The following is a 14,656-nucleotide window of genomic DNA, read 5'->3' as shown; positions in this document are numbered from 1 at the left end:
TATGTATTGTTTCTTGATTTGTGCCTATTTATGCGGTTCTTGCATCATCAAATTTTTCTTTTGGTGTTTTTTTTAGCATAGTCTTACATGATGTTTTTTTAGCAGAGAATATTTATTTAACGAAGTTTTATACATTTTTTTTTTAAAAGTAAGGAAAAGATGTATTACATGATGTTCCGGCTCTTGAAGCCCATAATATATTCATTGTCTAAAGCTAAAACAGCATTATTAATACAAACTAATAAAACTAAGATAGTATGGGGTAGAACGGAATATTGATTACGAGCGATTGAACCAGCTTTACCATCACATTTGACTTCCAGAAACCGCTGATACATACAAACCGTCGGGTGACAATAACAAGTTATACTTACGCTCTTGCGAAAAGAATGTAGAAAGATAAGGTGAAAAGCAAGACGACAAAGTCTGCCATCGGTGGAGATAACTCTTCTACACCTTAAAGATTGAACCCTTGAATTGTAAAACCAACAAACCACGAAAACCGGCATGTAGATAGATGAGAACAAGGACAACCTCGCAGCCAAACCCCACTCCACATACTCCAAAAGGCATCAACATCTGACGGAACCAACCCACACTTGATTGAGAGGATCCGTATCATGATTCCAAGACGGAAGCAAACTCCAAATGACAAAGGGACGGGACACCCTAAACCTTTGAAGGAGACGCTTACTCAAGGAGATCTTTATTGAGGAAAAGCAAATTAAAAAGACAAAAACAAACATGACACTTATAACCAATATTATGACAAAAAGAAAACTGACCACCACAACCAACCTACCCGACACTACAACTTGCCCCATATTTAAACCACCAAGGCAGACCAACACACCAAACATAAAACTGAGAAAGACCAATAATAGGATAAACCCTAGTCAATCAACAGATGAAAGAGTCTCCCTCAAATCAACAAGAACAGACCATAATTTCGCACCACAGTCCCAAGCCGATACACGAAGCACAAGACAACACACACCCGTAAAACCCCAAGGCCCCAGACGAAACAAAAAAACCCGACACATGGACATGCAAAACCCGAAAGGTGGAAAACACACTACAAAGCCACTCAAAACACCAACCGGCTCCTCCCATGACTACCGCCAAACAGAACGAACAACAAACAAAGAGGCGACACTGACATACACTATTGGTAAATGAAGTGGGGCCGATAGGTGGGGGAGTGGGAGGATCACTATATCTGACCCAAATCACGATCACATAGGACAATAAAGAAACAGACGGATGAGCTATGCTCATCGACACAAAAAAGAAAATCGACCCAGAAGTGGAGGGGAATAGGGGGATCACCCCTGGGATAAAATCCAAAAGGGCGGAGACAGGACAAGGAGACGGCTGAGAGGACATGCAAGACCACCAAGACATACAAGACCATCGTGAACCGAAAAGAGGGACGACACTGGCAATAGAGAAGGTCAAACAAACAGACAAAAACAAACTTCGACAGATCGGACAAGGGAAGAAGGCGAAATTATAATCTGATTGGTGACGACGACGGAGAAAGACACCCACCTGAAGAAAAACATCGGAAATCAAAATGTTAGGAGTTTAAGCAAGGGATGAAGGTCCGACCTCCAGAGACGGGCCAAAGCATGACCACATCTATGGAGAGGCGGTATAAATATAGGGGGATGTAGGGGGTAGGCAGTTAATGGTGGAACAAGACAGAAAGATGGGTGTTTTTTGGGATTTTTAGAGAGAAAAAATTATAGAGAGAAACAAAGCAATGATTTGAAGTTTTATATATGATACTCCTAAAGCATTGACAAATTATTATCGTATCAAAATTTTTAAATTTGTGTCACAAATTTTTAATATTAAGTTATTAACTAGTTTCATCTCAAATGTAACATGGTAAAATGTTGGTTTGTAAAATTTTATAGATTAGGTGCAAAACAAAGTTAAAATTGATAACAAATATTTGAACCTACTGAGTAAAGTTTTTCCCCATGACATTATTATCAATTTTTGTCCATTTTCTCCCATTAATGTTAAATTAAAAGATATTCAAACTCCATAAAATAGAGTATGTATCTTATTTTAATGCATCAAAAAATCTGAAACAATTTTTAATATTATCATATTAACATTGAATAAAAAGTCAAAAATAAAACTCATGTAAAAATTAAAGGAAAATTCTCACTTATACCCTTCACGTAAAGGCTAATCTCACTTAGCTTGTACCACTACTTTTCAGGGAAGACCCATATGTACCCTCCAACTTCCTAGTTACATAGTAACCATGCCTATAATACTAAGCAGCGTCAATTAAGATGTTAAGTATTATGTGACGATATGAAAAAGAGTACCCTGAGGGATAATTGTGATATGTGAGTTTCCCTAAATTAAAACTCAGGCATACATTGCGTATTTCATATGTTAGACAATCCTATATAATTTTTTTCCCCAAATTTTCTATTAAATATACTTTGGAACATCGGAACAAAGATGATGGTATTCCATCTTCTTGTATATTTGATGCTTAGGAGACTATTATCAGCAGAATCATATTAGAGTTGACAAGTTTTATGACAGATTTGGTTAGGATACTTCAATTAGCGAATTTGCTACAAGTGATTAGTAATCAACAAATATTTTTGTTCCTAGCAACAAGTTATAAAAGATATGGTATATTAGTTTTTATTAAATAAAATTGTATTTTTCCTAATCTCATAATTTTATTATATAATGTGGTAAAAGCACATATTGTTAAAATGTTACTGAACTTATAACTATTATTTCAAGGTCTTTTACCTAACACTTCAACAAGTGTGAGTAAAACATGTTAGATTCTCTGAATGTGCCAAAAACTATCAATCTCCCATTTACTAAACAGGTCTTGATCTAATTAGACATGACAAACAAACCCTATGCGAGATGACTAGTTCAAAATGGCTAACTCGAGATCTGCCAAAATTTGACATGAATTACATAACGTAAATGTAACCTAAAACCTAAGTTAACCTAACCCGACCTAAACTTGTCTCGAGTTTTGTTCACCAATAACTAGGCCAAAAAAAACCCGAAAATGACTCGTTCATAAATATGAATTAACCTAAAATTACTTGAAATAGCTAACTTAAAATCACACTTTATATTATATATATATATATATATAAAAATAAGTGCGTGAAATTCCTCAAAACATGCTTTGTTAGTCAAAATAACTAATAGAGTAATGTAGTCACTGAAGACCTTAGAAGTTGCCCCTATTAACTTTTGACACTAGGAATAAAGAAGATAAGAGATTACGCAAATTCTCATTTGTTATGGGATATCTGTCGTAAGCTTGTGACAGGCTAAATACAACCTATATGGGGAGATGAGACAAAAGCAATTTGTTTAGGGAGTAGCATTTTCTTTTGTCTTATCTATTCATGTGAGTAGTATTTAACTCGTCACAAATTTGTAACGGATATATACGTTACAAGGAGATTTGCTGGAGAGATTATTATTTGCAAGTGGGATAGTGAGTCTCGCCATTATGGCATTATACCATGAATTATAGCAGCACAAAATAGAAACAAATTTCTTTTTAAAGAATAAGCTCAAAGTAGAGCATGACTCTATGAAGCAAATTCTTAAGATTTAAAGCCAGGACCCGGAACAATATACTCAAAATCCAATATAACCTGATCTAAGCCGATCCTAACTAAACTATAAATAAACATACAATATACTTGAACTAACCTCCAAATCCGACTACCTATTTTATGGGAAATGTAAATGTCACTAAACTGTTTGTTAATGCCACAATAATACAAACTAAGTTTAAGGGCATGTTACTTTTCATCATCTCACATTCATGAGTGACATTAGTAATTTCGAAGTGATGTTATATTGTTATACCGTCCCTATTTTATCATGTTTATGGCTTTGTTTAGTTAATGATATATATATTGGCTAAATTTTAGCATATTAGAGAGGTTTAACATGTTTGATTTACGAATATGCTATTTAGAGTATTTGGTTAATAACATATTTAAATACGTAGTATATTGAGGCCAATATACTATTTTGCAATATGATACTCTTTCCAGCACAACATATTGGGGTTATCAAATTAGAAGAAATTTGTTTTGTCTACTTTACCCTTTAAAAGTTACTAACCCTACTTTTCATATATTTAAGACATAATTTCTTCATGTCCTTAATTGTCAGTTTATAAAGGAGTTAAACAATTCGCTAATCTAAATATGTCAATTACAAAACACCTCTATATTAAACAATTCTACTAACTAAATTCGCTAGTCAAACTAAAGGGGGTGTTTGGTAAACAGTAGATTGATGAAATTTCAGCATATTGAAGACTTTTAACATGTTTGACTCAACAGTCTACTAAATTACGTGTTTGGTAAATGACATATTAAATCAGTAGATTGAGCTCCAATCTACTGTTTTCTAATATGCTGCTCCCACCAGCATATTCACTTTAGTAGTTTGTAAAAAATGAATCGGTTTATAATTTACACATGTATATAACAATATGTTAACCTAAACCCGCTAATTACCAAACACTTTTACTAAATCTGCTAATTGTAATATACTAGTCAAACATGCAATAAAATCTGTCATTTTTAATCTGCCTAACGGTGCTTCTGTTATTTACAATCTGCTGAATTTAGCCCTGTTTGGTAAACAACATATTGAGCGAAATTAGTAGATTCCGGCGTAATTAGTAGTTTGACTAAACAATCTACTATTTCATGTGTGTAGGTATACGACGTATTTTGATAACATATTGGTCGGAATCTAATATTTTTCAATATGCTGCTATTAGCATATTCAATTTATTCATAAATCATTCTAATTATCCTAAAATCTGCTAATTACAAACACCATTTTCTAATTCTGCTAATTTATTTGATAGTCAACTGCTATTAGAATCTGCTAACCGTATTCGCTATCATAAATCTGCTTATACTATTTGCCAAACAGAGCCTAAATCATTCTGCTAATCAAATATGATTTCTATATTTAGTTCTACTAGTATTATTAATCTGTCGTATACCAAACGGCCTATATTACAATCCTACTCCTATTCAAAAAAAAAAAAAAAAAAAAAAAAAAAAGGGTAAAAAAACATAACACAACTCAACTACACCTAATCACACATGTACAAAAGCTACAATGGTTAATGACTCACACATGGTCCCACCACACATCCACCTCATCATATATATAACCAACTCATCCTTCTTCACCATCTCCTCTTTCTCCTTTTCTTCTTCTTCTACCTTGCGACCCTCTTCTTCCCATCTTCTCCCGGGGGTCCCACCAAAAAAACCCAAAAAAAGAAAAAAATACCCAAAAAAATCAAATCAAAACCTAATTAATAAATTAATTATCTGTATTCATAAAAAAAAAATCAATTTCAATGGCGACACAAGCAGATATGTCCGCCGAAGGAATCGACGGAGTTCGAATGACCTGGAACAATTGGCCGAAATCGAAGGTAGAAGCATCGAAATGCGTGATCCCGATTGCGGCATCAATTTCTCCGATCCGACCGCATCCGGACCTGATTACCTTACCGTATGCTCCGTTACGGTGTAAGACTTGCGTTGCGGCGTTGAATCCGTATTGTAGGGTTGATTATACGGCGAAGATCTGGATCTGTCCGTTATGTTTTCAACGGAATCATTTTCCGCCGCATTATGCGTCGGCGATTAGTGAATCGAATATTCCGGGTGAATTATATCCGAATTATACAACAATTGATTATAAACAAGAAACCGGAGTCGGAACCGGAGTCGGAGGAGGAGATAGAGTGGTGGTGTTTGTTGTGGATACGTGTATGATTGAGGAAGAGATGGAGTATGTGAAATCGGCGGTGAGGAGAGCGGTTGTTGGTGAAATGGAAGGGGTTCGGGTCGGGTTTGTGTCGTATGGGACTCAAGTTCATGTTCATGAGTTAGGGTTTAGTGATGTGATGAATAAAGTTTATATTTTTAGAGGTGATAGGGAAATTGGTAAGGATGTTGTGTTGGATCAGCTTGGGATTAGTCGAAAAGCCGGGTTTTCGAAGGTTGGTGGTGGTGTTGGTGGTGTTGGCGGCGGCGGTGGTGGTGGTAGTGGTGTTGATCGGTTTTTATTGCCGGCTGCTGATTGCGAGTATACGCTTAATGCGGTTTGTGATCTTTTCTGAGTCAAATTTTCGGTGTTTTTGGTGATTAGTTGTTAAATTGTGGTGCTTTTTGTTGTTTACTTGGCTGATTTATTGTTGAGAATGGTACATTGCTGATTGTGATCCTTTTCTGAGTTGAATTTTGGGTGTTTTGGTTGGTTATTGTCTCTGTTACGATTATTTGTTTATCTTTGATTAAGATATCGCTCATATATATTGAAATATACACTCTTAATGCGGTTTGTGATCTTATTTTAACTCAATTTTGTATGTTTTTGGTGATTAGACTGACGAAGTATGCTGCTTTTGGTTTGTTATTGTATGTTCTTGTTGTTTATTTGACTGATTTATCATTTAGAAGGGTGCATTATGAATTGTCATGAATCTTAATGTGGCCTGTGATCGTTTTATGAGCTCAGTTTTCGGTGTTTTTGGTGATTATTTGTTAAATTATGCTGCTTTTGGTTTGCTGTTGTGTGTTCTTGTTATTTATTTGGCTGATTTATGGCTGAGAATGGTACATGTTGAGTTGTCATGGAATCATGTGGGGGATTTAGTAATTTACAGAGTAACTTGGAAAAAAAAGATTGAAAATTGTAACGAAAACTTCATTTTGTTTCATCGCTCAAGGTGGCTCCATTCTTCTGCTATTGTGTGAAAAAATTAGTGCATGACGGATTTTTGAAATCCAGCACGTTAAATTTTGATTCTTGTTTTATTCATGCATCGTTTTTTGCGTGTGATGAACTTGAATGATGAGGCTGGTGACCGTGGCGACAATGTAGGATTATAAAGCTAGAGTGCTATATTGATGAAGTGTTTTCAAGTGGGTTGGAAGTTTGACTTTTTTAAATTGTGAACTGTAGTTATTGGACGAGTTGGAGACTGATCAGTGGCCTGTTCCACCTGGTAGTAGATCACTACGGTGCACAGGGGCCGCTTTAAATGTGGCAGTTGGGTTACTTTCAGCCTGTACTCCGGGAACCAGTGCTCGTATAATTGCTCTGGTGGGTGGACCTTGTACAGAAGGACCAGGAACGGTATGTTTACCCCTAATTTAGTGTCACAAGGCGTGTTCTCCTTCCAATAGAGGCTACATAGTTGACTTTTTATATAGATATAGATAAAGATCCGGCAAGCGTTTGTTCTGCTCTTCAACTGAGATAAGACCTGAGTTTTTTTTGTCTGTGTTTTAATTTATCAATGCAGATTGTGTCAAAAGATCTTTCAGATCCCGTACGTTCACACAAGGATCTCGATAAAGACGCGGCGCCTTATTTTCAAAAGGCGGTGAAGTTTTATGATAGTCTCGGAAAGCAATTAGTTAGCCAGGGTCATGTACTGGACCTTTTCGCCTCTGCACTCGATCAGGTCTGTCTTTTGTTATTTTATTTGTAATTTTCCGAGCCAGTACGCTCTCACGAGATTTGCATGTTAACTAAATCTCATTGTGATATAAAGGTCGGAGTTGCAGAGATGAAGGTTGCTGTGGAAAGAACTGGCGGTCTTGTTGTGCTGTCTGAGAGTTTCGGTCATTCAGTATTTAAAGATTCCTTCAAACGTCTTTTTGATGAGGGGGAACAGTCTCTTAGCTTGTGCACCAAGTAAGTGCTTGTTATTTGAGAAAATTACTTCTTTTAAAAATTGTGTTTGTAATACTTTTGAATATTGTTGTTCAACCTAAAACTCAGATTACTGCGAAATCAATTCTTGGTCTATAGAAGCCAATTACAAATTTTAACAAATTGTGTGGTGTGCAAATTAGTACCCGGAACAATTTGTAACACTCCTATTTTACTCAAATATCTGGCCTGATACCTTTGACATTAACATACACTGACTAAATGGATGAGGACACCGGAACTCGAAACATGGTTGTTGTGCGTTGCGTAGGCTGTGATGGTACTCATGTGTTTTTGTGCTCGAAGAGAATGCATGCTATAGTGCTTACGTGCTTTGTACGTGGTGTTGAAACTCGCAGTTGTAAGTAGTATGAATGTACGGGTTGTAACCAAACTATAGCTTTTCATTACGTTGTTATATCTCAGAAAGATATGAAGCTTCATGAAGGAATATGAGAGCATTTAAAAGGATGTCTATAGAAGCTTAGAGTATTGTTACTTCATTTATGAGAATAATGAATTTCACATTAAAATCTCCACTTCCCGTCTTAATGTTTGTAAACCATGCTGTACTGCTGGTTTTTCCAAACCTTGCTGTGTTCAATCTTTAATACTATGCGGTGAACTCCTGATGCTGCTATACTGCTTACATATAAATGTCTCTGTGGATATTTGCTTGGTCTTCATTAGATGGATTTTTACTCATGTTTGAGTTGTTAATAATTATTATGTTGCATTGCTTACTACATTTTGCCAATGCTTACAGGATTGTGTAGTGACTTAGTGTGCTCTACTATTCTTCTTGCTTCTCTTTTCTTTATATTTAAAGTTGATTATGGCTGACATGTAAATTTGTTTGTTATTCCAGTGGCACACTAGAGATATATTGTTCGAAGGATATAAAAATTCAAGGGATTATTGGACCATGTACTTCTTTGGAAAAGGTTTGTGCCATAAGGTGTTATATTTCATTTCTTTACGTACTCTCTCTTCCCCTTCGAGTCTTAGACATTGCCTCATGCTACAAGGCTATTTCTTTCAATACTCTCTCTTCCCCTTAGAGTCTTAGACGTTGGAGTATTATAGTGACATAATACGTGAATCGGTAACATTAATACACTTGGTTTTTGTAATCGCTAAAAGAACATATATATTTAGATAAACTTAAGAAACTTAAATAATTCATACGGAGTACTTATTAACTCGAGAGATTTCTGCCGTTTTTATCATGTGACTTATCCTGATATCTAGTATTGTCTTGTTCTGATACCGTTATATATCAGGTGATAGATTTAGAACCATGTTTTGAAGTTATTGATTTTTTAGCTGGTGCAATCTTGAATATACTGAGATTGGTTTTTTCTGAAACTGGTATTTCATACTATGCAGAAAGGAGTTTCTGTAGCAGATACAGTCATTGGACAGGGAAACACTATGGCGTGGAAGTTGTGCAGTCTTGATAAAAACACTAATTTGACTGTGTACTTCGATATTTCTTCTAGCGAACGTTCAAATACTCCAGGAACTTTGAATCCACAATTGTACTTGCAGTTCTTGACCAGGTAATTTGTGATCGATTATGCTTACTTAACAGTTCTCTATATTTTTTATAGATGTTGATAATGGTAATGTGTTCTCAGCTATCAGAATTCCCAAGGTCAAATGATGCTTCGGGTTACAACAGTCAGCAGAAATTGGGTAGAGAGTAGTGTTGGTTCAGAGGTATGCTTTATGATATCTTGGATCCCAGTGTCAATTTATAATTTATAATTTTCGATGGTGGTAATGTTCATCTTGATTTTGCTTGTTACACTCTGAATCTGCATGATCAAAGGATCTGGTATTTTGTGTTCGTTGAGTTCTCCTCATTTGTCAAAGTTTCTCCTTCCTTTTCACAATAAAAGCTGTTTGTCATCACTTATTTCTTTAGAAGTATAATCAATTAAATTAATAATCCATCCCTGTGGAGTTCGTATATAAAAATTCTGTCATTATATGTCAACATATATGAAAATAAAATGTGGTCAAGTTTGACTTTGACCTCATAAAATGTACAAGACGTCAAGACCTATTGGCTGTAAGCCCACGGCAGAGGTGTATGTTACAGTATTTGTCATAACTTTACTATCAACGGTGAAATGTGAGCCTGACAATACTCAACTTTGTAACCAGGAACTTGCACAAGGTTTTGATCAAGAAACTGCAGCTGTTGTAATGGGTAGACTATGCTCTCATAAAATGGAAATGGAGGTATTGTTTACTGCTTGTTCTCAGACAAATTCTGACATTTTTTTAAATGCGGCCTTGCTTTATTCTTCTTGAGGCCATTTTAATTTGATAAATGGCCAACTGGATAGAGTATATATGTCCGGTGGATGAAGAGTGCGTGTAAAAACAAGTGGATTGACAGTGAAACCCACAAACCTAATGAGTTATTTTTACCTAGAAAGGAAAATGTAGTGGATCTGAACGGATAGTTGATTTGTCCATTTTTTCTTGCCAATGTGCTCACTCTTTTCTTTTTTTTTTGTATCTTGATGCAGGAAGGATTTGATGCAACTCGATGGTTGGATCGGAATCTGATACGTCTTTGTTCAAAGTTTGGTGAATATCGGAAAGATGATCCAACTTCATTTAGCCTAAACCAGTGCTTTTCTTTATTTCCCCAGTTCATGTTTAATTTAAGACGGTCACAGTTTGTTCAGGTATGAAGTCCTTGTTGTTCAGTGGCCCTTTTGAGCAGTAATTTTGAATCGGATTTTCTGAGTACATTTTTTTTTTAAATTTGAATTAGGTGTTCAACAACAGTCCTGATGAAACGGCCTATTTCCGCATGTTGTTGAATCGTGAAAACATCACTAATGCAGCCGTGATGATTCAGCCATCCCTTATATCATATTCATTCAATTCTCCGCCATCTCCAGCGTTGTTGGACGTGGCATCCATTGGAGCTGATCGCATATTATTGCTTGATTCTTATTTTAGTGTAGTTATCTTCCATGGTATGACTATTGCTCAATGGCGTAACATGGGCTACCAGAATCAGCCTGAACATGAGGTTTGTTTTTCACTTTGGAGACTTGGTTTATTTATGTCGTGTGAGGAAATATCGTGGCAAATTGGGGATTGGCAGTGACAGTAGTCAGGTTTGCAGTTAGGTCACTGATAATGACTTGAAGACCATAAGACTATCTTTATTGTTCTGGAAATTGCATTGCACCATTTGCTTCTACTGAGCAATTAATCTATTAGTAACAACGTATTCAAAATTTTCAGATTAGATATTTGGTGGTCTATGTTACTCTGACATTTCGTATTACCTCTTGTATCCTCGTCTTACACTCAAACAACACGCAGCGCTCACATGTCTACAACTTGTATACACGTCATTTTTTAAGCCAAAAGAGTGATTGTTTTTCCTAATAGCCAAGTCCAACACATAGACATGCATTCGTGTCCGATATTTCTAGTCATGTGTGAGTAACATAGTTGCTGACATGATGGTATGACCATGCACCATGTTTGTCGGCCTGGGAAGTGGATTCCGTTTTTTTCTTCTTTTGTGCAATTAAATAATTAAATTCATCTTTTGCACTCTGTTCATTACTACTTTCCCTTCTTTAATTGTCAAACTCTGAACACTTGCACTCTTTTCTTTTCAGGCCTTTAAACTATTATTAGAAGCTCCACATCAAGAAGCTCAAATGATTGTCCACGATCGTTTCCCAGTGCCAAGATTAGTTGTTTGTGATCAGCATGGATCTCAGGTCAGTACATTCAGTACTATCATGGATTCAAACATGATGTTTCTTATGTCTAGAAATAAGAATCTAGTCACTTTTCAAAGAATTATCTTGCCAATCATGTATGTTGTTTGCTTGGAATGTTTCTCTTGTGTTTGAAAATTCTAGACCTTCGTTATAGATACCATTTAAAGTTGTGTAAATGTGGTTATACATTTATCTGTTGAGATTATTGGGTTGGCAATTATTTAAATGTTTGAAGGCAGGACGACTGATTGCGCTCCTTTTTTATTGGAAAATAAGTCATTTGATGCATTTCTCGATGCAGTTTTCATCTTGGGTCATTTCGAAACAACCTCTTTGTGTTGCTAGCACAGGGTTAAGGTTGCGGACATCCGACCCCTCCCTCTCCTACCCTGCAAATTGTGGGAGCCGTTGAGGCACCGGAGAATGTTGTTGTAGTAAGCCACAAGGGCCAGTAGTGATGAGACGTAGGACGCTAGTGAAAGCCGCGTGTCTCATGTACATGAGGCGTACTGTTTTTTTGATCAGTATTATATTTTCAAGACGATATTTTGTGATAATACACCTTTTGGATTTTAAAAAATGATAATACGTAAAACAGATAAAAGCTTAGGAAATGGGGAAAAAAGGGAAGAACAAAATGAAACGAACTAGAAAAAAAATTGAAAGCTGCGTAGCAGATAGCAATGCTTCTTATTGGCTGGCCTAAGGTGCCCTGAGGCAGTTCGGATACGCTCTCATTAGCGTATGAGCTGCTCAGAAAAAAAACTTCTGTCATGCTATATTGACAGATGACCTGTTGCTCTCTGTATGCGTAATTTAGTCCCTTGTCAAACTTTCAATCTTGAGTTTCTGTTATCCTTGCTTTGTGTGTGTGTGTAATCCAGAAGGCTTTGCAATCCTGTCTCTGAAAGTTGTGAAACCCAAACTTGATGTTTTGACCTGTATTTTTTTTTACTGCAATATTATTCACCCTAATCTCGGGAAGTAGGAGATTCTTGAATGTAGGCGTAATGTTTTTATTTACTAGAAAGTCGACAACCATTCTTAGTAATGCACTGATACCTTTTCTTTCTTGCATTCTCTGGGTTGGAGATACCTCTAGGCGTTTTGGAATTTGTATCAAGGTTCTTGTGCGTGTCTCACGTTTTCCTATTATTAGGATGAAATACGGCCTGAATTTGGCTTGGGGTTTTGTGGCCGTTTTTGTAAGCAGTTGTACCTACATTGTATCCTAATGGCGTTCACTATTCTCGTGTTTTTAGTTTATAGAATAAAGCAAAATGACACATTAAATTGCCTTTGTTTTTGTTTTAAATTGTGAAGCACTGGTCATTTGATGCGATTCTCCGCCCAATTTTTATTATGGGTCATTACAGAGGGTCTCTATGTTCGCATACATTTTGGGATAGCCCTTGAGTCTCTTCTTGCTTTCTGAGATTCTGTATTAACTTCCCGACTTGATGCTGAACAGGCTAGATTTCTTTTGGCAAAGTTGAATCCATCGTCGACATACAACAATGTAAATGAAATGGCAGCTGGATCCGACGTGATTTTCACCGATGATGTTAGCCTACAAGTGTTCTTTGAGCATCTTCAGAGACTGGCTGTACAATCTTGATAATTAAATTGCACCGGGTTCCATTGTTCAAGTCCATAGCTGCAATCTTGGGTTCAAGTTACTAACCACCCTCGCATTGCCTTGTTAGCACCCCCAGAATTATGATCATTGTCGACACACATGATTCTTTTTGGGGCTATAACAAAGACCGAAGCCCATTTCTGGTTTTGTTTTGTTATTCTATACAAGACGCATGGTTCCTACATACTATCGTCTGTGAGTATGTTGTTGACATTGCAGGTTTTACACAGGACATTTTTGGTCATCCAACCATTTGAGGTAAAAGTTACGGAGTATGTCGTTATTTATATTTCATTTATATTGTCGAAGATTTGAGATAGATTGGTTGTACTTCAGTTTTCTGGAGCCACAACTTTCAAATCTCCTTTTTTTTCGAGCTTAATTGTACAATTCTTTGATTCTGTTAAAATGGACATATTTCTGGAATTTTGACAAGAGCGAGTTTGTTGATTAAATACTCATCCACAAGCGTAAAAGTAACATTAATACCAACACCACCTGTGTGTGAATTTTGACAAGAGCGAGTTGACATTTTATATGGCTCCAATTGTGGTGTTGGTTGTGACGGTGGTTATGTCCACTGATCATGGCAGCGTATAGATGCTGTCACGCTGTCAATAGGATTTACTGTGGCTTGTTCTTTGTCAGCTTACAAGTTGTGTGGTGGATGTGCTATACGTCTACGAGCTCAGAAATTTCAATATAAAGAACACGTTTATTTACTAGGCGATGAAAGTTTCTTGGAATAATGCAAAATAGAGTAAATATAGCTAAGTGATGAAAGTTTATTTACTCTATTTTGCATTTTTCCAAGCTCGCAAAGAACACGTTTCTCAGCGTGCACATATGCTAAACAACGGTCCCTCACTTGTATGAATTTGTTTTCATCGGCTATTGAGTAGTACATGGAATAATGCAAAATAGGGACCGTTGTTTAGCGTATGTGCACGCTGAGAAACGTGTTCTTTGCGACACCTCTCAAGTGTGTTCTTCTTGTGTGTAGCTTCTAATAATCTTCATTTGCCTCAAGTTTGCGTAATTTTGCAAGAACTTGTAACTCGTAAGAGCATGAAACTAAAAGCGCAATAAATACTCATCCAATCTGAAATACAGTAAATTCTAGGAACGCTGTATCAAAGGAACACATCGAATTGTAAACACCATATTTTATGTAATGAGTATTGAGTAACATCAGGTATTTTACCAAGGGGAAAATTTAATGAAATAAAGCACACAAACGAGTTGTGGAACTGCTGAACATCTCACGTCAACATTGCTAGAGTATTGTGTGTGTACTTCTGGTCAGCTCAACCCATGAGCAATTTGAACACCACAAATTTTCATTTGTGATAGGTAATATCCGTTGCAAGCTTGTGACGGGTCAAATAAAACCCACTTGGGTAGATAAAGACAAGCCATTTGTTAGTCCCTATGCATTCTTACTTTTGTCTTATCTATC

General features: G+C 36.3%; 1 protein-coding gene across 1 annotated transcript; it reads left to right on the top strand.

Annotated features, from left to right (window-relative positions):
• Nucleotides 1-5,254: 5,254 nt before the first annotated feature.
• On the top strand, nt 5,255-13,652 carry LOC141596288 (protein transport protein SEC23 E-like). The gene is made up of 12 exons (XM_074416398.1): nt 5,255-6,169; nt 7,033-7,206; nt 7,376-7,537; nt 7,628-7,770; nt 8,657-8,732; nt 9,178-9,350; nt 9,429-9,510; nt 9,961-10,038; nt 10,332-10,493; nt 10,583-10,846; nt 11,451-11,555; nt 13,030-13,652. The coding sequence occupies exons 1-12, from the start codon at nt 5,417-5,419 to the stop codon at nt 13,174-13,176; spliced, it is 2,319 nt and encodes a 772-aa protein (XP_074272499.1). The 5' UTR covers nt 5,255-5,416; the 3' UTR covers nt 13,177-13,652.
• Nucleotides 13,653-14,656: the final 1,004 nt, after the last annotated feature.

This window comes from Silene latifolia, chromosome 8, assembly GCF_048544455.1.
Source record: "Silene latifolia isolate original U9 population chromosome 8, ASM4854445v1, whole genome shotgun sequence".
NCBI lineage: Eukaryota > Viridiplantae > Streptophyta > Magnoliopsida > Caryophyllales > Caryophyllaceae > Silene > Silene latifolia.
This window is presented reverse-complemented; position numbering and strand designations above follow the sequence as displayed.